The following is a 22,343-nucleotide window of genomic DNA, read 5'->3' as shown; positions in this document are numbered from 1 at the left end:
CTAAATATATATAAACATCATTTTCTCTTGCTTGCCCTTGGAGTAAATCAGTGTTTGGCTAAGGAGAGAAGCAGGACTGCTTTTTCATCACAGAGGGCTATAGAGCCAGACCAGGAGAGCTGGGGGTATCCAGCCTGAAGAAGAGAAGGCTCCAGGGAGACCTTAGAGCCCTTTGCAGTGCCTAAAGGGGCTCTAAGAGAGCTGGAGAGGGACTTGGAACTAGGGCCTGGAGGGACAGGGCAAGGGGGAATGGCTTCACACTGCCAGAGAGCAGGGCTAGATGGGATATTGGGAAGGAATTGTTCCCTATGAGGGTGGTGAGGCACTGACACAGATTTCCAGGAGCAGCTGTGGTTGCTCCATCCCTGGAAGTGTTTCAGGATTTCTGCCTGTCCAAAGCAGGAAAATAGCAATCAGCAGAGCAACCACAAGCTGCATGTACTTGAAGCATCAACTGGTCTTTTCCACTGTGTTTGTAGAGCTCCAGCACAATTATCTCACCCACAGCAAACTCCTCCAGGCACAGTAGCCATAACAACACATGGGAAAAGCACAGATCTGCTCTGGGCACAGAAGCAGCTGAGATGTTTCTGCAGCAGCAGTGGTGGGTTTAATTTCTGGAGGCCAAAAAGTAATTTCAGATGCCCCAGGCCAAGCTGCCCTTGTGCCAGTTGTTGCCTGTAGCCCTCTGGGACAATACAGATGATGAGGCTGCCTAGGATTAACATGTCCACACTAAGATGTAGGTATGTTCCCTGCTGCAGAGTCCACCTCCCAAATGGGATCACAGTACCAAAGAAGCTCAGTCCTTCTCCTGTCAAAAGCACGATTTCTCTTGTCTGATTCTCATCCTGACTTTGTTTGCCTTTCCTTCTCCTGCCTCACTCTGTACTACTCATCTGAGCCCTTGAGGATTTCCCCAGACCAAGGACCATTCTCCTCAATGAGCATAATCCAGCAAACATGGAATAGCAGTCCAGCCCTCAGTCTCTTTGGAGACTTATTTGCTTCCTCCCATCAACCAAGACAGATGTAGATTATTGATTCTACAGCCGCATTTCAGCTTCACATCTTTTTGATACCTTCTTTGAGTTCTTGGAATGACTTGTGTTAACATTCATGATAATGTGAGGTTGTTCGTTTGATCTTTTTTCATAAATCAGTCACTCCAAGCCCAAAACATTTTTAGTTCTCTGCTTTGCTACTTGTCAGTAAGTTTCTAGCACCAAAGTATCCTGAATAATCCTATTTGAGGGAAGATCACAGCAAAGCTATGAAGTTGTCATGATCTCATGAAGGGCATGAGAGGATGAGCCTGCTACTGGAAAAATTTTCAGTCAAAACCCGTTTTTTCCAATAATTCCAGTTTAACCCTGTGTTCAGGAGCCTGAACCATTTCTTGAAGTTCTATCCTTAATTGTGGGGAGAAACAGCATTTAAGTGCTTTCTAGTTGCTGTGTGTCTAAATTTTAGCTCATGCTTTGCCACCTGTTGCTGTTACTGTATCACCACGCAGGCTGTTGTATTCTCCCTACTAAAGGCTTTCCCTGTGCTGTTCCTTGAGCAGAGTCTTTGTCTTGCAGCTCTGTGAAAAGGAATTGAAAAGGTGCTCTCAGCAGCACCTTAAACAAGAGCAGGGAACATTGCCCTTGCTCAGCATTTCTCGTGTGCAAGATCTGTCTTGTCCATACAAATACCTCCTGGTTCATGTTTCGCTCTGTGATACTCCAAAGTCACATAGAAGCAAACACAGAATCAGAATCACAGAGTCAGAGATTGACAGAGTGGTTAGGGTTGGAAGAGACCTTAAAGCTCATCCAGTCCCACCCCCCTGTCATGGGCAGGGACACCTTCCACTAGCCCAGGTTGCTTCAAGCCCCATCCAACCTGGCCTGGAACACTTCCAGGGATGGAGCAACCACAGCGGCTCTGGGCAACCTGTGCCAGTGCCACAGCACCCTCGCAGGGAACAATTCCTTCCCAATATCCCATCTAACCCTGCCCTCTGGCAGTGGGAAGCCGTTCCTCCTTTTCCTGTCACTCTATGCCCTTGCTAAAAGTCCCTCTCTAGCCTTCCTGTAGGCCCCTTTAGGTACTGGAAATGGATGTCTTTTTCTGGAAACCTTTGCTCATGGTTCAGTGATGCTCTGTGGTGCCTCATTAAAGCTCCCAAAGCACCAAAAAAGGCAGCCTAGAAATACAGGGCATCATCTGGGGACCAAAGAGGGGCCAAGTGGCAGGACACATTACAGGAATGGGCTGGTCTCTACATTTGGATTTTCCCCAGGGAGCTTTAAAGACAGGGACAAACAGCAGCTAAAAATAATCATCTAATTTCTCTGGAGCAAGGTGCCCCTAGGCTGGTTATTTTAACACTCTAGGAAATAGGGTCCCTAGTGGGACCCACACTTGCTGGAAGAGGCATAATGAAGTATTTGTAAGGAGCACGACCTTGTCAGGAGGAAAATAACTCTTTTGCAAGCTGTGAGGTTTTACATTTTGTTTGTTTAATGTGAAAATAGCTTCTCTGACCTTATTTTTCTCTGAGCCTGGAGCACTGGATTCTGCATAGTCACAGGGAAACTCTGCGGACACCTCAAATTAAACAAAGGAAGGATCTCTGGCACAGAGCAGGTCATTTATCCCTGTTTCCAGTGGTGCATTTGGATCAAACTGCAATGCTGGCACCTCTGGCTGCCCTTCTTACAGGTGCAGTATCAGGCAGGTGAGAGCAGGAGTCTGGCTTGCAGGCAAGCTGCCTTTGTTTTTCTTTCCTACAAAGCCTGGTCCTGCTCAGTCATACCTGATTGATTCATGTCTGTGCAGTGACCTGGGGGATTTCCCCAGGTCAAGATCAGATTAGGGATGCTCTTCCTAATACAAAGCTTCATCCTCCTTCCTCAAAATTCTGTCTGCCTCCTTCATCCCCCACAAGGGTAGAAGTGATACTGATAGACATAGAATGACAGGACTGTTTGGGTTGAAGGCACCTTAAACCTCATCTCATTCCACCCCCTGCCATGGGCAGGGACACCTTCCACTAGCCCAGGTTGCTCCAAGTCCTGTCCAACCTGGCCTGGAACACTTCCAGGGATGTGGCAGTCACAGTTTCTCTGGGCAAAATCTTCCAGACAGATAAAGTCTTATTGGAAAAACATGAGATGCAATGAGTTGCATCAGAAAACTGAGTCCTTTAAGGAATCATCCTGAAAAATCCAAGTGTGGGGGCATTTTGCAAGCTTAGTTTGTTTTTTGTTGGCACGATGCTGTGGTGTGCAGCTGGGGCAGGGCTGAGCAATCAGCCTGTGGTATGGCACCTTCCAACTCTGGCTTGACAAATTACTGCTCTGAGAAATACTAAAAACAAAACCCCCCGGGGGGGGGAGCCATATCTTTGTCAGGGCTGGAGCATCTCTGATGGTACAGCCAGCATCATTCCAGCATTGTTTGCCTCCCCTCCTGCCTGCAGCAAGCAGGCACGTTTCCTGCTGGTCCCTCCACAGCCTGTTTTCCTTCATCCCAGAGGAATTAATTTCCTGATCCTTTCAGGCAGCAAAAAAGTATATCAGGGGCCAAGCCAGCATGGGAAGAGGAGTCTTCCTCCTCCTTGAGGGCTTCACTCCATGTGCAGGCAGCAGCTGCTTCTGGCGTAGGTGCTGAGCCAGCACAGAAAAATCCCACTTGCAAGGGTCAGGCTCACAGAGACATCCCAAACTGGAGAACTTGTGGGGGTTTGGGGCTTTTTCTGGATGTGCAGGTTGTTGACTCTCTGAAGTACAAACAGCTGGAAGCTGAGAAAGCCACAGTAACAGCTTGAATGTATTTTTGGAAAAGGCTGCAGTTCCAGAGCAGAGAGAAGAGATCCTGCAACCTAATTGAATAGTGAAAGGGAGCCTGATTTTATCTTTGCATTTGGAAAATGTATTAAACTCTGAACTCCAGCAATAAAAAACAGGAAAGGAGTTTTATCTCTTTTGCCTTCAAAAAGGGAATGTGGCAAACACAGCATGGACATTTTGACCTCTCTGATGTTTAATAACCAGTCTCAGTTTCAGAGCAAAAGATATCATTTTGGCCAAAGAAGCTGTCCACTTCTTTCTGTGAAGTAACAACATATTTCTGTTGAATGAACTCATTTGTCTGACTCGAATTTGTGCCGAGAGTTGCAGCAGTCTCATTACTGAGCTCGTGGGGGTTGTCAGAGCTGGGGCTGTTCACCCTGGCTATAAATACTCTGTGGTTTTCCATGGAAACCACACTCCTGCTGATCACTTGCTGCTATTATCCATCCACAGTAGCAGATCTAATCTAATTAATGCCCTTTTTCCAGTGATTCCCCTAAAAGCCTGAGGAGCAGAGGATACAAAGCACATCCAAGAAATCCTCTGCTCCCTTGGCTTCCCGCTTGCTGATGGGGGAACGGTACTGTGGGATGTTGGACACTTGCATTGGGCATCTAGTGAGGCTGCAATGCTCCAAGCCCTCCATGGGTGGTGAGGCACTGGCACAAGTTGCCCAGAGAAGCTGTGGCTGCCACATCCCTGGGAATGTTCCCGGCCAGGTTGGATGGGGCTTGGAGCAACCTGGGCTAAGTGGAAGGTGTCCCTGTCCATGGCAGGAGGTCGGACTGGATGACCTTGAAAGTCCATCCCATCCCAAACCATTCTATGATCCTATTGATGGCAACATGACCCTATGTGGTTAAAAGACATTGAAAGCATTAAAGGAGTAGGAATTGCTAGAATTCAACTGGAGTTTCCAGGAGCAGAAGAAGAATTAAGAGGGGGGGAGAAGTGGTGTGAGCATAAAGAGCAATGCAAGGCACATCCCTGCTCCTGGGTGGTTCTGGGTCACAGAACCATAGAATAACAGAATTGCTTAGTTTGGAAAAGCCCTCAGAGATCAGTGAGTCCAGCCATTCCCCCCAGCGCTGCCAAGGCCACCACTAACCATGTCCCCAAGTGCCACATCCACAGGGCTGTTAAATCCCTCCAGGGATGGGACTCCACTGCTGCCCTGGGTAGCCTCTAGGCTTAGGAGGTGAAAAATATTTTGCCTCCATTTCCTCCTTGTTGGGTTTTTTTCTCTCTTACAATTGCTGCCTCTTTCCTTGCTGTAACAAGCACAGCAGCTTGTTATGGTACACACAGAGACAACAGGGGAACTGTTCATCCTCCATCCACAACCAGTGTCCAAACCTGTGTTGGATGGAGGTCCAGGTGCATCTCTCCTTGGATTCCTGTGCCTGTTCCCCACCCACATGGAGATAAAACAGAACCTCTGGGGAAGAAAAACATCTCCCTAAGGGTATCCATCTTTCCCACTGCAAATCCTTACACCTCCTGTGTTTCCATATTTGTGTGAGCTGAGCACATGGTGTGCTGCACGTGGGTAATGGCAGAGCTTGCTATTGATAAAGTGTAATTCATTACTGTCAAGAAAGGTAGGAATCCAGCTCATGATCGTGTAACTTGGATATATGTCTGGATGCCCTCAGCCCCATTGGAAACCCAGCAGAGTGTGCACAGAGCAGCAGCTGGACATGGACAATGATGACCAAGCCCAAAAACATTACAAACCCCACCTGCAAGAATTATGGTCTGCCATCTGTCATGATTTGGGAGTGAAAAACCAAATTCAGGGAAAACCTTGACACCATGAGAGCAGTGACAGCCTCTTGTCTGTCCCCAGGTGGTGAGTGGGAAGGAGAGTGACAGCAAGAAGAGTGAGGACATGCTCAGCCAGCTCAGGTCGAGATCTGAACACATGCAAAACCTCTCTCTGACTGAGTTCATCAAACGTAAGTGTGTGCATCCCCCACCTCCCACATGGACAGGATCCTCTGCTTGCACTAACACACATCCAAGCAATTGGCAATGCAGTGGGTTCCGATGCTGGTAGGAAAATGGGATGTTCCTCCCTGTGCTCAGCCCACCTCCTAGATAAACCCTCCAGATGCACCTTAGGTGTAGTGTTGGGTTTAACTCAATGTGTACCTTGTCTGCTAACAGCAGATCCATGCCATCATGTCCAGACTACTCCCCTCCACCTTATGCTGACCAAAGCATCTGGGGTGGTAGCTCTGAGTGTTATGTGGCTTCCCTGGAAGTGCCTAAGGCCAGGTTGGATAGGGCTTGGAGCAACCTGGTCTACTGAAAGTTGTCCCTGCCCATGGCAGGGTGTGGAACTGGATGATCTTTAAGGTCTCTTTCAACCCAAACCAGTCTGTGATTCTGTGATTTATGGCTCAGGTGGGTAGTAGGATACAGAGCCCAAAAATCTCATCAAAGCCAAAGCCAGGCAGGAAAGAGGGGTGCAAACCTTGAATCTGGAGGAGAGCCATGGGAAGGAAGAGACTCCCCCCCAGACAGAGGCATTTTGCATCTTGGGTGCATCCAGCTGCTGTTGCTCAGGTCTCAGGCCATAGCAGGAATCAGACCCACAGCAGTGGCAACTTTTCATCTGCAAAAGACCTCTTCAGATCCCTTGTCTGAATGCTGGTGACAATATCTGAGCCAGGCTGACCTCCCTGTCCCACCAAGGATGGCCTGAGCAGTTAAAATCAGAAGGCAGATTTGAATCCCATGCAATTATCTTGTTTAGGAGTGAGTGTTCTCTTTGTGCTGAAAGAGATCAGCTGAGCCTTAGTCTGTGGAGGCAACCACTAAGGGTTGGGGTTTTATTTTTTGAAGGAAATGCTCTGGCAATTACTTACAAAAAGTGGCCTTCTGAAGTCAATCCATGTCAGCTTCCTCTGTATTTCCTGAATATTATCCCTTTAATTTATTGGAAATTCTCTGTGTTATGAAGGTCTGTGCAGTGCAGGCACAGTCAGAGGAGCATGGACAGGTTTTTATTCTACTGGTTGCATTGTTTGCTTGCTAACCTAATGCTCAATTAGTGAAGTCAGTCAGGGGTTTATTCCCCTCCTGACCTTGTGGCACTGTCATTTAGAAAACCCATGTGATGATGGAAGTGATTCCTTGGGAAGAGATTTATAGCACTCAGGTGGGATTTTCACACTGACACTGCTCTTTGCCTCTGAAAAATGAATAAAAATGAGCTCCCTGCTCCTGTGTGGAGAGAGAAGAAAATAACTTCCCTCTGCCTGAGCTGCAGGTTTAGCTCAGGGCTTGCATTGAGGTTGCTGTTGTCAGGGCTGTGCTAATAAATTCATTATTTCTGAGAATTTAGCCCCTAAAGCCCAGTTCTGAAAAAAAATGAAGTGTCTGTGTTTTTTTGTCTTGCTGAAATCACTAGGGTCTCTATTACAAAACTCTATTTAGAACCAGAAACTGGATGGCAGGTAGTGTGTGATGGTTAGATGAGGACGATTTGGGTGAAGCCTGAAGACTTCAGTGCTAGCTCATCAGCAAGTCACTAAAAAGAGAGATTTACTTCCCGTTTTGTCACTCTCCTGCTTATTTCTTCTCTCTGTCTCTAGCTTTACTGTTATTTTCTATACACCACTACTGAAAATAGCATTTGGAGATGTTCCAGCCTGAATCACCTTGAAATTCTATACCTTCGGTTGTTTAAAAGCCAAGACAGAATGAAACACTCATGATGGAGGAATGCTGTAGGACAGTACCATGTCCCCTCTCTGGGGTGGGATGAAGGTCTCTGATGGCTATGGGTCCCCTATTGAGGGTGGGATGAAGGAAAGTGTTAGGATACCAGCAGGGACTGGATCAAAGAGGGACCACACAGGGATATCGCATCTTTCCGTGGGATATTTCTGTCCTGTTCCTCCTGCATCCCTCATAAGACAGAGTCCTGCATCTGGTTGAGGTGTTTGCACACACTCAAGGTGTTTGCATACCTCAGGTAGGTGGTAAAGTGGCCCTGGAGATTAGGGCTGAGCTTTGTTATTTGGAAAGGTTGAGAGAATTGGGATTGTTCAGCCTGGAAAAGAGAATGTGTGACATAATTGCTGCCTTCCAGTACCTGAAGGGAGCTTACAAGAAAGATGGAAAGACACAAGGCCCTGGAGTGACAGGACAAGGGGGAATGGCTTCAAATTGACAGATGCAGGGTTAGATTGAATATTAGAAAGAAAATTTTCCCTGTGAGGATGATGAGGCACTGGCACAGGTTGCCCAGAGAAGCTGTGGCTGCCTCATCCCTGAAAGTGTTCAAGGCCACGCTGGACTGGGCTTGGAGCAACCTGGTCTAGTGGAAGATGTCCCTGCTCATGGCAGGGGGTGAAACTGGATGAGCTTTAAGGTCCCTTCCAACCCAGACCATTCTGTGATTCTATGAGAATGAAGCCTGATTATGGAGAAGGAAATGCATTTTGCCATGTGTTCTGCTGCTTCAGTGCACTTGGGGATAACCAGAGATCAAAATAAGGCTTATGGGAGTTCTTGCCATTTTTTTGCAGCAAAACAAGGATGAGTTAGAGCCCATCTCAAGAGGATCTTCAAAGTGCCCATTTCTATGGGCTTTGAATCTTTCTGGGGCAAGGTGTGATGAGCAGGGAGCAGTTTGCAAAGCCCTGGGAATTCTGCTTTAAGGACAGGAAAAGCTTTTCCATCCACAATCAGCAATAACAGGATGGAGCTGTGTTCAGAATAAATATTCAGGCAAAGCACTGGGGACATTTCCACACAATGAGGTCAATTACCCCAGAAGGGAGTAGGCTCTGCTGGCTGGAGTCATTTAAAACTAGGAAAGTCAAAGCACTGTGGGGAATGATCTTGGCTCTTGTACAAATGCTCTTTGCAACTTTGGGTTGCACCCTGCTCCTTGTACTCACCAAGTGCTCCTTTTGTAAGCATTGGTTCTGCTCACAGTAATCAAAAAAGTAGGATTTAGCTAGCCCAAAGTAATTTCCATTGTTAATTTCTAGGCTTCTGTTGAAAACACTTGGGAGGATATTCAGATTCTGTTGCACATACTGGGAATTAATCCATTAAAGGTGATCTTCAAAGGAATTGGAACACTGGGCTTGTGACTTGTTTGTTTCTCTTATGGTCCCTAAAGGCAATTTCAAGGATATTTTAATTTATTGTTTTAAAGTTTCCACTTGCTTTTGGTTTCTGCTCAGCTTCCTCTCTGGAGCTGTGAGGAAGATTGAATTAGTAATGAGATGCTGATTGCAGAGGACAGAAATCTGCTGCTTCTGACCTTAAACTGGGGGACCTGCTCAGTGTCACAGCTTTTTAGCTCTGATCTGGGGTGCAGAGAGGGTGCAGTTTGATCAAAAAGACCAAAGAACTCTAGGGAAAAGAGATTTTTGATGGAAGATTCCCACTGACTTCCACAAAATCTGGGTTAGCTCTCAGATCTTTCAGCAAACAAGTTGAGGTTTCATATTTGCAATATGGCTGAGATATTCCAGTATGTAGAGTAGGCAGGAATGTGCTTCAGAAATCAGGACCTTTAGTGATATTTAGGAGCCAAAGCACCTACCTTTTATGTTCACCCTAGTCTAACATAGCTCGTTCCCTCTCCAGCTGACTGCTGCCCTCTCAGCTCTCCAGTGGGTCAGTATTTCAGGGTCCTTGACCATGTCTTGCATGCTTGGACCTTCTGTAGTGCCTCACTTTTGTTGCTCCCCAACATATTTGGCTACTTGCCTGACCCTGAGAGCTGGAGAGGCAATACTCTCAGGAATGAGAGCTTTGCCTTTGGATATGGAGGACCACATCACATCCACAGAGGGTCCTTTTGCTCTTCACATAATGCAACAGCTGAAATAAATACAGAGCTTGGGGCAACTCCCAGGCAAGCACCAGAGAGTTCTCCCCACTGCAATTCCCCAGCGCCGCTGTGCTGGAGCAGACAGAAAGATTGTCCCAATTGTTTGTGAGCTGCTAAGATTGAACACCATTAATTTATGGCAAGCCCTTGCATTAATCCTTCCTGTTAATTCCTTATCTCTGCTTCAGCATATTGGCTTTCCAAGCCCTCATCTGGGAAACTTATCATCTGATGTCTGGAAGTTGCTTGTGTGCTGTAAAGCCAGACAGAGAGCATGGGGGAAGGTGATGGTTCAGTGAGAGCAACAGCATGAGAGAAAGTGAGTTTGGGATGTGCGTGAAGGAGAAATTGCACCAGGATGGACAGCTGCAGCCTCCCAGCTGGTGGGTGTCAGCATTGGGCACCCTGATTCCCTCAGTGCTGGGAGCATGACAGCTGTCTTTGCTGAGCAGGCTGAATATATCTCTTTCTCAAGGGTTCAGCCACAGGAGAATTTGCTGGAGTGTTTCTTGCCTGTAATAAAAGAATTACATATTTTATGATTGAAACAAAAAGGACATGGAAATTGCAACTGCTGCAAACAAATAAATTAACTTTTAATGACCTCCCATCTTTGTATTTGTCTTGGCAGAAGCCCTGCCAGAAAGCTTCAGGGGAAGGAACTAAGACCATGTTTACTCATTCCGTGTGTGTTTGTAACAACCCCTGCAATCACTCAGAACTGCAGCTCTCAGACTGGGGGTGGTGGGGCAAAGACCTGCAGCTTTCCATGCTGCTCTCAGCCTTCCCAGTACAGCCCCATACATTCATCAGGAGATACACATGGATGTGGTACTTGGGGAAGTGGTTAGTGGTGGCCTTGGCAGTGATGGGGGAATGGTTGGACTTGATGATCTTAGAGGGCTTTTCCAAACTTAATGATTCCATGAGTATATGATTCTGTGATATAGACAGTATTTACAGAGGTTCAGTTGAGGCTGAAAAATTCTCATTTGTGTTTCTCCTAAGACATCATCAGGCTCTGGCAGCTCTGCTAAAGATCTTAGCAGGAAGTATCCCTGCAGAAAGAGGCCAGTTTGTCCTCTGCATTAGCAGATGTTTGGGATCACTTGAGCACATGCCTCAAGTGCTGATGTGAGATACCAATTTTCTTGGGTCAAGATGCTTCATTCAGAGTTTACTTAGGAAGCATTTCTTTACCAAGAGAGTGGTCAAACACTGAAACAGATTTCCTTGGGATGTGGTTCAATCATCCAAGCCCCAAGTGTTTAAGGGGAATTTGGACAATGCCATAAAAAAAATGCTTTAACTTTTGGTTAGCCTTGAAGTGGTCACACAATTGGGTTAGATGATCACTGTAGGTACTTTCCAATTGGTTTACTTAGGAAGCATTTCTTTACCAAGAGAGTGGTCAAACACTGAAACAGATTTCCTTGGGATGTGGTTCAATCATCCAAGCCCCAAGTGTTTAAGGGGAATTTGGACAATGCCATAAAAAAAATGCTTTAACTTTTGGTTAGCCTTGAAGTGGTCACACAATTGGGTTAGATGATCACTGTAGGTACTTTCCAATTGAAATCTCTTCTCTTCTCTTCTCTTCTCTTCTCTTCTCTTCTCTTCTCTTCTCTTCTCTTCTCTTCTCTTCTCTTCTCTTCTCTTCTCTTCTCTTCTCTTCTCTTCTCTTCTCTTCTCTTCTCTTCTCTTCTCTTCTCTTCTCTTCTCTTCTCTTCTCCTCTGTTCTACTCATCGTCACCTGTCCAAGTTTCCCACTGTACTGGCACAGACCCTTTACACACTGCCTGTGTGTGCATGTTTTCAGAGCAGTTCCTAGTCTGAAATGCACAGGCTTCAGAAGGAGTTTAGTGTGACAGACCATAGCAGCAAATCCAAAGGATAAACAGAGTTGAGCTCTGCTGGGATGAAGTATGTCCAAAGAGGAGCTGCTCTCTTCTAATGTACGCTTTGAGGCAGGACATGCTTTGCAGTGAAAAGCCCATTGGGTTTTTTTTTATTCATCTTTTGCCACAACTAACTTCTGCCATTGACTCACCCATCCTATGGCTGGTTCCTGAGGCAGGTGGGATGATTGTCAGCTTTCAACTCTCAACCTGTTTTTCAATTTTCAGGTGTTTAATTTTTTGCAATGTCCTGATGTTCCATCCTGACTTTTTAATACCCAAATGGTCACACAGTCAAGCCCTGAATTGACAAACCCTGAGAGTACACATTCTGCCCTTCAGTATAGAAAACATTCAGAAGAGCTCAACATTCCTAGAGTTAATTCTGCACAAAAGAAAGTGTAGGAAAATTCAAGGTTTTTCCACTTTCTGTGCATGGCTTCAAACTGACAGAGGGCAGGGTTAGGTTAGATATTGGGAAGGAATAGTTCCCTGTGAAGGTGGTGAGGCACTGGTACAGGTTGCCCAGAGAAGCTGTGGATGCCCCATCCCTGAAAGTGTTCAAGGCCAGGTTGAACTGAGCTTGCGCCACTCTGGTCTAGTGGAATGTGTCCCTGCTCATGGCAGAGGGTTGGAATGAGATGATCTTCAAGGCCCCTCCCAACCCAGACCTTCCTAAGATTCCATGATTAATATTTTGCTGTATGTCTCCTGTCTATGTAACAGGTTTCCCCTTCTCCTTTCAGGTTTTCCTCTGGTCCTGCTGAGGAACCTGCGTCATCCTGTCTACCTGCTGGTGGTCTTGGCTCAGGTCAACATCTCTGCCATGGTTGCTGGTTTAGCAACATTCATGGGGAAGTTCCTGGAAAGACAGTTCTCTCTCACAGCATCCTTGGCCAACATGATCATTGGTAAGTGTTACTGTCAAGGTTTTTGATCACTCCTTAAAAAATGATCTAGAAATTACAAAGACTTCCTCTGGAGCTGCCAGTCTCCTTCCATTACCCACAGACAGACATGGCACAGGGTCCTTGCCCGTTCAGTTGCTCAACTACTATCTACTTTTCTTCCTTTCCATTGCAGCCTGAGCTTGCTAGGATATTTTAAGACCTGGAGAAATGTGTGTTATCTAAAGCTGTTTGCTGTAATCAAGGAGAGGAAACCAGTTCATTGCATCAGGGGAGCAGAGAAATATCAGATATGAATTGTGCATCCAGATATGAATGTTTCTGTAGCAGGGATTACTTCACATTGATCATTGGGTTAAAGATCTTTGAAGAAGTAGTTAGTAAATAAAATGAGATACTGCAGAAATATATGCAGTGTTTTGAAGTGTTTTGAAGGCACTTGGCAACAAGAGGCCAGTGAGGCTTGCACCTGAACCCTTCGAAACAGAACAAGAGGAAATGGCCATAAGTTACACCAGGAAAGGCTTAGGTTGGATACTAGGAAAAATTTCTTCACTGAAATAGTGGTCAGACAGTGGAACAGGAAAGTGGTGGAGTGGCCATCCCTGGAAGTGTTCATCATGCTGGGGACATGGTTTAGTGGTGAGATTGGTTGTCAGTGTTGAGTTAGCAGTCGGACTTGATGATCTTATTTTCCAGCTTCATCAATTCTATGAGTCTATGAGTATTCAGTCAAAGGTTGAACTTGATGATCTGGGAGATCTTTGCCAGCCTTATCCTTCCCAGCCTAAATGATTCTGTGATTCTATAGTCAGAACAATTGCTGGTAAGGGGTGGTCTGCTTGCTTGCTGTTACTGTTGTAATGAAGGAAAAAAAGAAGCCTTAAGCAGGATATGTGGTCATGGGATTAGACTACTTTTGCTTGTATTAGAATATTCAGAATGTCCTGTCCAAGGTCTCCCTGTGACCTTCTCATGGTACTAAAGATGTGAGGAATAAAGCCCTACTCTTAGAATCAGTTGGAGAGTTCAGAGATCTTGCCACAGAAGTATTTAAAATACATTTTTGAACATAAATACAGGCAGAAGGGTTAAATGCTAAAGCAGTGGTGACCTCCACCAATGTGCCCAGCTAAGCTGTTCCCAGGCTTGATTTGACTGCCCTATTCAAGTCATGGACTGTATTTCATTAATTTATCCGTCTTTTGTTCCCACTACTGAATCTTGCTTTGCCTTTTTCTGTTAGCTCAAAAAACTTTCTGTAGTTGGAAATTCCTCCCTTGCGTGGATATTTATGGGCTGAAAGCAGCCTTCCTGTTGATTTTTTTCTGAATTAAACAGTCTGCACTTCTGTAGCTGAACTTTGGTCTCCCATTATAAAAGTGAGGTTTGAAGAACACCAATTCTGTTGTGGAAACCTTCACAGTTTTGTAAGGGTGACCACAGAATCGGGTACCATGCTGCATTGTGCATAAATTAAACATCATCTCCAGGTTTACATGGTGCTTCCTCCTGTCTGCACTTGAAAGTCATATTTGCAGGCGAAGTATAGCTTTCCTCTGCTCCCTACATCCTCCATCCATAGATACAATTTGCTGTGGAATCCTGCTGGGTTTGAAAAGCAGCTTTTTTGTAGCATTATTCCACCAGTCCCTGCAAAAACTTTGGCCCCTTCTGGATCACCTGTGCTGAAAAATAGGAACCCAACAGCAGATCATCTGGGACTTTGCTATATGAAGGGGCTGATAGAGCTCAGAGGATGAGAAACAAGGTATGGTGATAGGACAAGGGGGAATGGCTTTAGATTAGATATTAGGAAGAAATGCTTCCCTGTGAGGGTGGTGAGGCACTGGCACAGGTTGCCCAGAGAAGCTGTGGCTGCCCCATCCCTGGAAGTGTTCCAGGCCAGATTGGATGGGGCTTGGAGCAACCTGGGCTGGTGGAAGGTGTCCCTGTCAATGGCACAGGGTAGAACTGGAGAAGCTTTGGTGTTCCTGCCCACCAAAACCATTCTGCAACTTTGTGATTCTATGACCTGCCTTTCCCCAGGTGCTGTGAACATCCCTGGGGCCATGGTCGGGATCGTCGTGGGTGGAGCCATCCTGAAGCGGTTCCAGATGTCCTTGAGGCAATGCAGTGCCATGTGTGTCCTCGGCCTGTTCCTCTGCCTACTTGTGGCTTTTCCCCTCCTCTTCCTTGGCTGCCCCACACAGAAGGTCGCAGGTGTTACCTACAGTGACAGGTACCAACAGCTCCAGCCAGGCTAGGCACGGGTGGATCATTCCTGGGGCTGTGGGCACACTCTATCTCCAGGCACAGTCCTTTGTGTGGAGGTGAAAGTTGAGCAGAATACTCAGCAATGGGTTTATTCCCTCATGAGAAACAGTTAATGGAGATTAAATAAGGCTACAAGTTATTGTGGATAAATACTGAATCCTCTGCATCCTCAAGTTTAGGGCAGAATATATATAGATACCCTTTGTAATTTATCCCTCTCATGGGATCATTTGAGCTTTATCCCCTTAGAGCTAACACCTTTTTAACATCAAGATTTCTAGGAGCAGGGTTATATGAGTTCCATGAGTGAGATTTCCTACTGAGTGTAGTGAGCAAACGTAGCGTGGAACCCAAAGTAAATACATTTTTTGGCCCAGAGAGCACAATATTTAAATTTCACCTTGGAAAGTGAAGTGTGTTATGCACCAGTGAATAATTTGGGCAGGGGCCAGCCTTGGGATGGCACCTTCAAAGCTGGGGCTGCTTGCCTACAGAGCTTAACATGGGCAGGACTTTCTTGTCTTCCCTCAAAGCTTGATCCAAGTTTCTCTAAATTCACATGCTCAGTTTCACCTCACCTCCCACAGTGTAGTGTTGCAAGTACCCCAAAATCCCATATTTGGGACCAAATATGAAGGAAGTGGGTGACTCTCTTGATCATTTGTGGTCAGGATGCTTTGCCCAAGCTGAGGAAAAGCTTGGGAGGTTATAGTGGAATTTCCATATGCCCTCACATATGGAGCAGGTTTTGTGGAGCCATCAGGTGTTTTTTTGTCACCTCCCACAGTGTAGTGTTGCAAGTACCCCAAAATCCCATATTTGGGACCAAATATGAAGGAAGTGGGTGACTCTCTTGATCATTTGTGGTCAGGATGCTTTGCCCAAGCTGAGGAAAAGCTTGGGAGGTTATAGTGGAATTTCCATATGCCCTCACATATGGAGCAGGTTTTGTGGAGCCATCAGGTGTTTTTTTGCCAATCTCACTATACATGGAGTATATTTGCTGTATAAGATGCTTATTAATGCTGTTCAATACCTTGCATTAATATTTTCTTTCTGCTGCAGCTTTGGATTTGGTCCCCATGACCTGGAGTGTAACTTGGAGTGTAAGTGCCTGGAGAAGGCCTATAACCCCATCTGCGGCTCCAACGCCATCGAGTACATCTCACCCTGTTCCGCTGGCTGCAAGGTCGTGAATATCCATGAGGACAACAAGTCAGTCTTGGTGAGTCATTCCCACTGCACTGATGATGGCTGAGATGCACTGGGATGGCTGATGAGGGCTGACTGCTCGAGACCAGCAATTAGGTTTTTTGATGCTTGTTAGTGTTGGACAAGCTCTGCATGATGCATGTGGGATGAGCAGGGGAAGGCTGACCAAGACAGCAAGCAGAAACCTTTTAGGTATGCCAGAAGTTCTCTGAAACTGGATGGAGTCTGTGTGTTTCCATTTTACAGGGGTTATGAGGGAAAAATATCAATATACATGTGGTACACATTTTCACATACCTCAGTGTCTTGCAGCAGGTATCACCCCAACTGCTCACCCAAGAGGATTTGCTTTGACTTTACCTAAAATAGTGCTCAGAGCCTAGAATGACAAATTTTACGTTTTTATGAAGCAAAATGCAAAAACTGCACTTGGTCCAAATTGCTGTCCTGCAGAGTTGGGGGAAATACTGGCTGAAACATTCAACTGACACCTACAGCAGCAGAAAGCTCCATCATATGACTTGTTACAGCTGTAAATGAAGATAGAGGAGGTAAATCTTGCTTTTGGGGGCTGAGGGAGCAACTCTGCATGCTCTGAGCAAGCCAAGTATGGAGGAGCCATTGCCCCAGTACATAAATCCCAGAATGGTTTGGATTAGAAGGGACTCTAAAGATCATCTCATTCGAACCCACTGCCATGGGCAAGAACACCTTCCACTAGCCCAGGTTGCTCCAAGCACTGACATGTAAGCAGATCTTTGGTGAATGCTCTGGGAGGGCCTTGTTAGAGGGATGTTATTCCACCTTTCAGCTTCCAGATTTGCAGGTTAAAAAGTCAGATCTAGTTGCAGTGTGTGTCAAGCCAAGTGTATGCATGAGAGGGTAATTTAGTCTTGATGCAAGGGCTGGAAAAATGGGGTTTGCTCTTGGCTTTCCCTTGACTTGCAGACCTGGCAGGGTTATTTTGCTGCCCCGTGGTTCTCTCTCCTCTGCTGCTCCCTGCCTGTTATCTAAACCCCGAGAGTACTGAGTTTTCCAGTGCTGATGGTCTGTCTGTCGGGTCTCCAGACAGTACATCTCAACAGATAAACAGTAAGGAAGTCTTTGCCAATTCAAATACCTATCTGAAAATCCTTAGCAATCCGCACAGGATGAGTAGTTTTCCACTGTGCACTTGGCACAAGTTATAATGGCAGCATGGGACTGTCTGGGCTGTCTTCAGCAGCATTTTGTTAATTAACAGCACTTTGTTTTAATAACAATTATGTCTTCTCCCAGAGCTTAGTCCCAAATGTGCTTTTCTGCATCCCCCTGCCTGCCTTGTGCAGCAGATCCTTTTTAACTGCTTTTTTCCTCCTCAAAGATGCCTCCAGCACTTTGACATCCTGTGTTCCTGAAGATATCCCACTCCTGCATCCATTATACCTATAATTATGTGTAGCCACACACTACAGCAAAATCAGGGCTCCCTTGATAGTGCCACACCGTCAGAACCACATCAGCACTTCCTTTAGCACTCGGACAATTTGCTGACTCCTCTTTCCCCCTATTGGTGCATCTTGACCTGATTTAAGCTGTGTGAGAGCTTCTTGTGCACAGGGACTGTACCTCGGCATGTTAGAAATTCCAAGCCGTGTGCCAGCACGTAGCAGTTGGAGCACGTTGGATCTCCTTGGGATGGGTCTTTGTGGCACACAGTGATGTGACTGAAGGTGTTGGACTAGGAGCTGAGCTCAGGCTTCCACAGAGCAATCTCAGTCCCTCTCCAGTTTTGGGTGTTACCTGTTGCAGGAAAGGAAAAAAGAGATTACTGCATTTCTGGCATTTTTCCAGCCACTGCTTTCTGGGAAATTTAACACTTTTCTTACCATTTTCAACATCTCTTTGCCAGTGCAGGGACCTCTGGCACTCGTTGCCTACTGCCTGCCAGTCCCAAACACGTTATACATGTGCTTCCTCATCCACTCAGGCTGGTATCCCCAGCCAGCTTCACTGTATGTTTCTTTTTCCCCTCCATGCTCCCTGAAGTGTTGAGTGCTAATTACCACTAATTATTCACAGACAAATCCTAAACACCCTCCCTCACAGCTGGCAGCTTTCCCTTCTATCTTCACAGTCCTGAGCAGATGAGCAGCCTTTGGGTTTTCTCTCCTCTTTGCAGAGCTATACCAACTGCAGCTGCATCTCTGAAAATGGATTTGCCAAGCCTGGGACCTGCAGCACTGGCTGCTCCCACCTCTTCCTGCCCTTTGTGATCCTGTCCTGTCTGGCTGGGATCCTTGCCAGCACATCCCACACACCGTCCTTCATGCTCATCCTCAGGTGAGCAGACTGGGTTGGCCATGTTCACTCCAGAGGTGATGTCTGAGGCTTCTTGGATTGAGGAGGAAGGGTTTTGTCCAGCTGAGAGACTGAAGGTTTAAATCAGCCCTATATTGCACCTCATGCCCAGTTCCTCCCATTACTTTTATGTGGATCTTGCATGTGTTGGTGCAGGGAATGGTTCTTCCCTGCTCCTGTCATCTGGCAGTGCAGGTAGATGTCCACCTTCTAGATGATGTGGGGCTCTGGAGCAGGCTGTGCTTTGCTGTCCAGCCCTGGCATGGCTGGGCAGGACAGAAACATAGAGCATCTCCAGTCTCAAGTGTTGAGAGCTTCAGGACTTGCTCTTGCTCTAACAGAGCTCCTGCTCTGTGACACTACAAAGACTCTTCCAAGGTCTCTTTGGCTGTTGCTTCTGATTCCTGCAGAATTAAGCAGCAAGTGGAAACTTCAGGCTGCTGGAGGCTTTGCCACAGAGCCAGTGGTCCATTGCTCTTGCAGGCAATGTGGTGATCACCAGCCTCAGGCAAGCAGTAGCTGGTGGGTGTCACACCATGCCAGGTCCCCATGGCATCTGCACCCACTGACAGGGCCATGTGGCTCACAGGAACCCTACATTCCCCTCAGCACTCCCATTCCTGGTCTAAGCACAACCTTCAGAGCCAGCAGCCATCCTGTTGCTTCTCTCTAGTCACAGCTGACACCTCAGTAACAAGACGCACCATTAACTCAGTGTTTATTTAGCACAGCAGTGCTTTGGCTCTTTTTAATGCAGCTCTGTATTAAGTTAAGGATTTTAATTACCTTCATTTGCTTGAATAGAGCCTCCCTTCCCAGTGCAGAGAAGCAATTAGGACTCCAGTTTCCCACACTCTCAGAAAGGTGTCTATAGGGCAGGCAGCAGCAGGCTGGAGACAGCCTCAACATGAGTCCCAGGCTGTTGAGGCTGGACCCCAGGACAGCTGAAGCTGGGAGCATGCTAGGGGAGGGGGGAAGCTATGGAGGGATCTCAGTCTATAAGTGATATTTCCAAGCATATTTCTGTGGTCAAAACACTCCAAGCAGTTGTTTTGTAGAGAAAAGCTATGATTAAAAGCCTGTTTCTACCTTGACTCCCAGAGCTGTGTGTTCTCCAGGCAGTCAGAGAGGAAAGGGAAGCTGAGTCCTCTGAGGCATGCTGACCTGGAGATCCTCTGCTGCCTAGTCCTCTCCCATGTGTGACTCCAGCAGGAACCACAGCCTGAAATACTGATTTCAGAAAACTGGGTACCAGCAAAATAGGCACTGGGCCTTCAGAAAAAGGCTCTTCTTCAGAAAAAAACTCAGAAAAAGCCACTTCCTCAACTTGTAAATCACTTGTCCAGTTGCCAAAATCATCCCTTGTGTTGCTTGTGCTTTAATCTTTAAATTAAAAGCAAAAATACTTGGCTGAGCTCCTGCACATCTCTTACGGAGTCTGGTAGGATTTTCAGGCCAAGAAAACGCCATGGTCAGCCTGTAGCCCTAAGAAACCTTCATCATCATTGCTGATATAAATGGGAACTGCCTGGGATCCTGCCTGGGTAGTTGGGTTTAAGGACAGCTTTTTGTGTGAGGTGAAACATCCATTTTTATGGGATTGCCAGAGGGCACATGCTCTGCTTTGTTTTTCAGGAGCATCCAGCCTGAAGACAAATCGTTTGCTGTTGGGATACAGTTCATGCTGCTGAGAGTTTTAGGTAATTTAAAACATGTTGAAATGCTGTCCCAGAAAATAATGGCAACTCCTGGGGATTCCTAGAGTTTTCATCCCTGAGCAGCCCCAGGGCTGCAGAAGTGTTGTATATTCAGACTGATTAAAGCCTGTCCTAAGCCAGAGAAAGATGCTGCCTTGCAGGGTCTGGGGGGCTGCACATGGTGGGGAGAGGACAAGGCACCTCCACGGGGGTACATCTACATATCTAACTAAAAGAGGGCTGGGAATAACTTTAGGCCCTTGAGATCAGCCCTTGGCTGTGGGCAGATACTGCCATGTTTGCCTCCAGCACATCAGGGTGGCTGCAAACCATGTCCTGTGGTCCCACTAGTTATTTTTCCAGTGGTGAAAACTCATGTTTTCATAAGGCCCCCATAACATGCCACTGCAGTTGTAGAAAGGAGCATACATACTCAGTGTATGAAGCAGGTGAGCATTGGAATTAGTTGCCCAGGGAGGTGGTGGAGTCATTGTCTCTGGAGGTGTTCAAGAGGTGCCTGGATGTGGCACTTAGGGACATGGTTTAGGGGTGATTACAGTAGTGCTGCATTGATGGTTGGATTAGTTGATCTTAAAGGTCATCTAACCTTGATGATTCTGTGATTCTGTTATTCCTGGGATGAGCAATGAAAAAGAAGGACTATCTTGCATCTCAGGTACAAACACACAACCAGCCCTTGGCATGTTGTGCAGGACCAGTGGCTTCACACGCCACAGCAAAGACCATCCCCAACCACTTTCCACCCCCTTAGCACATGAGGAAGTGACCAGGCTTGGGTCTGTCCCAGCAGAGAAATTCCCATAATATAACAAAGACCTCTCTGACCCTCTGCTTCCAGCGTGGATGCCAGGGCCTGTTCTGTATGGCAGCGCCATCGACACCACCTGCATCCTGTGGGAGAAGAGGTGTGACAGGAAGGCAGCCTGCAGATACTATGACAACACACTCTTCAGGCAAAGGTAGGTCAGGAGAAGGGCTGAGGGTGCAGAGGGACATCTGGGGAAACATGGCATCAGGCCACCTCTGACGTGGGATAAGTTGTTGTATAAACCATGGTGAAAAAGCAGGGACACTCACTGTGGGTGACATTCACCCTGGCCCATGCTAATCCCCAACAGTGCCCAAGAATGGTTTGGAAAGTCACTGGCACAAGCCCAAACCCTGCCAAGGACCATGCAAACTTGCTGCTATAGACCATAGAGGTTCACTTCCAGGAGAACTCCCTGCATTACAGCAAAAGCAATTTCACCAGAACAACCTCCCAAGGGATATGGTAGGGTCCTCATCATGGGAAGTTTCCAAGATACAGGTGGACAATGCCATGAAGGTTTGGACCAGATGAGTTTTTGAGGTCTTTTCCAACCTGAGTCATTGTATGATGCTATGATAACTCATTACACCTGCATAGACACAAGCAGCCTGTCCTGGTGTCTTCTCCATGAAGGTAATGCAGCAGTGGGGGTGACCTTAGCCCCAAACCTGCCTGTGAGCTGCTGTTGCAGTGTGCCTGGGGACATCAGATGTTGGAGCCCTAGATGAACCTTGGGGTTCATCTTCCGATAGAATAGCCCAACTCACCACACACAAGACACCAAATCCAGCCTGTGCACTATGGGGAGGCTGAAAGGGAACTGTGGGTGGTCTTCTATCACCATTGCAAACTCATTTCTGTTGAATGACTCACTGACCAGTGGCTACAGCAACTCCTGGTTCGCCCTCAAGCCCAAGACATGTTGCTCACCCACTGTTGAATGTACCCAAGGAGCCTATCCCCATGTTCAGTGTCTGCTGGGTTCCTGGGTATGTTGGTGCTTGGTGCACATAGGAATACCCTTTCTACCCTGATTTATTGTGTCTCCACACCACAGGTATCTTGGTCTACAGTTTTTCTTCGAGGTGGGTGCTTTCCTGTGCTTTGTGGCTGTGTATGTGATTCTCAGGCGGCAGGAGAGGGAAGACAGCAAGACAGCACCAACACCAGTAGACCTAGAGAAGGAGAAACTGGCAGGAAACTCCATAAAGGCCCCAGAATCCAAAGTATGATAAATCACAAAAATGTGATTTGTTGTCTGTGTCAGGGAGGTGAAGACACATGAATGACCACCCCACACCAGAACTGTAAAGGGTGGATGCTTGGAGTGATGGACAATGGAGCTGCTTCCTAATCTTCTGGGTGGGATGGACTACTCCTGCACTGCCGTGGAAGTCTGTCCATATGCTGTTCTATGCCTGCCTCCTCCACCTCAGTGGTGCAGCTTGCTCCTTCCCTTTGGACACTACAGCCT

At 46.8% G+C, this 22,343-nt stretch overlaps 1 protein-coding gene across 1 annotated transcript; it reads left to right on the top strand.

The window, feature by feature from the left end:
- Positions 1-5,691: 5,691 nt before the first annotated feature.
- On the top strand, positions 5,692-22,101 carry LOC103809052 (solute carrier organic anion transporter family member 2B1-like; the record flags this gene model as incomplete). Its single annotated transcript, XM_009081866.1, has 8 exons — positions 5,692-5,800; positions 12,350-12,514; positions 14,561-14,753; positions 15,854-16,013; positions 18,162-18,322; positions 19,976-20,040; positions 20,897-21,017; positions 21,927-22,101. Coding segments are annotated over 8 exons (1,149 nt in total), but the record flags the coding sequence as incomplete, so codon positions are not given.
- Between the last annotated feature and the right edge of the window lie 242 nt (positions 22,102-22,343).

This window comes from Acanthisitta chloris, unplaced genomic scaffold (genome assembly GCF_000695815.1).
Source record: "Acanthisitta chloris isolate BGI_N310 unplaced genomic scaffold, ASM69581v1 scaffold17510, whole genome shotgun sequence".
In the NCBI taxonomy this organism is placed as follows: domain Eukaryota; kingdom Metazoa; phylum Chordata; class Aves; order Passeriformes; family Acanthisittidae; genus Acanthisitta; species Acanthisitta chloris.
Note: the sequence above shows the minus strand (reverse complement) of the source record. Positions and strands in the feature narration are given on the sequence as shown.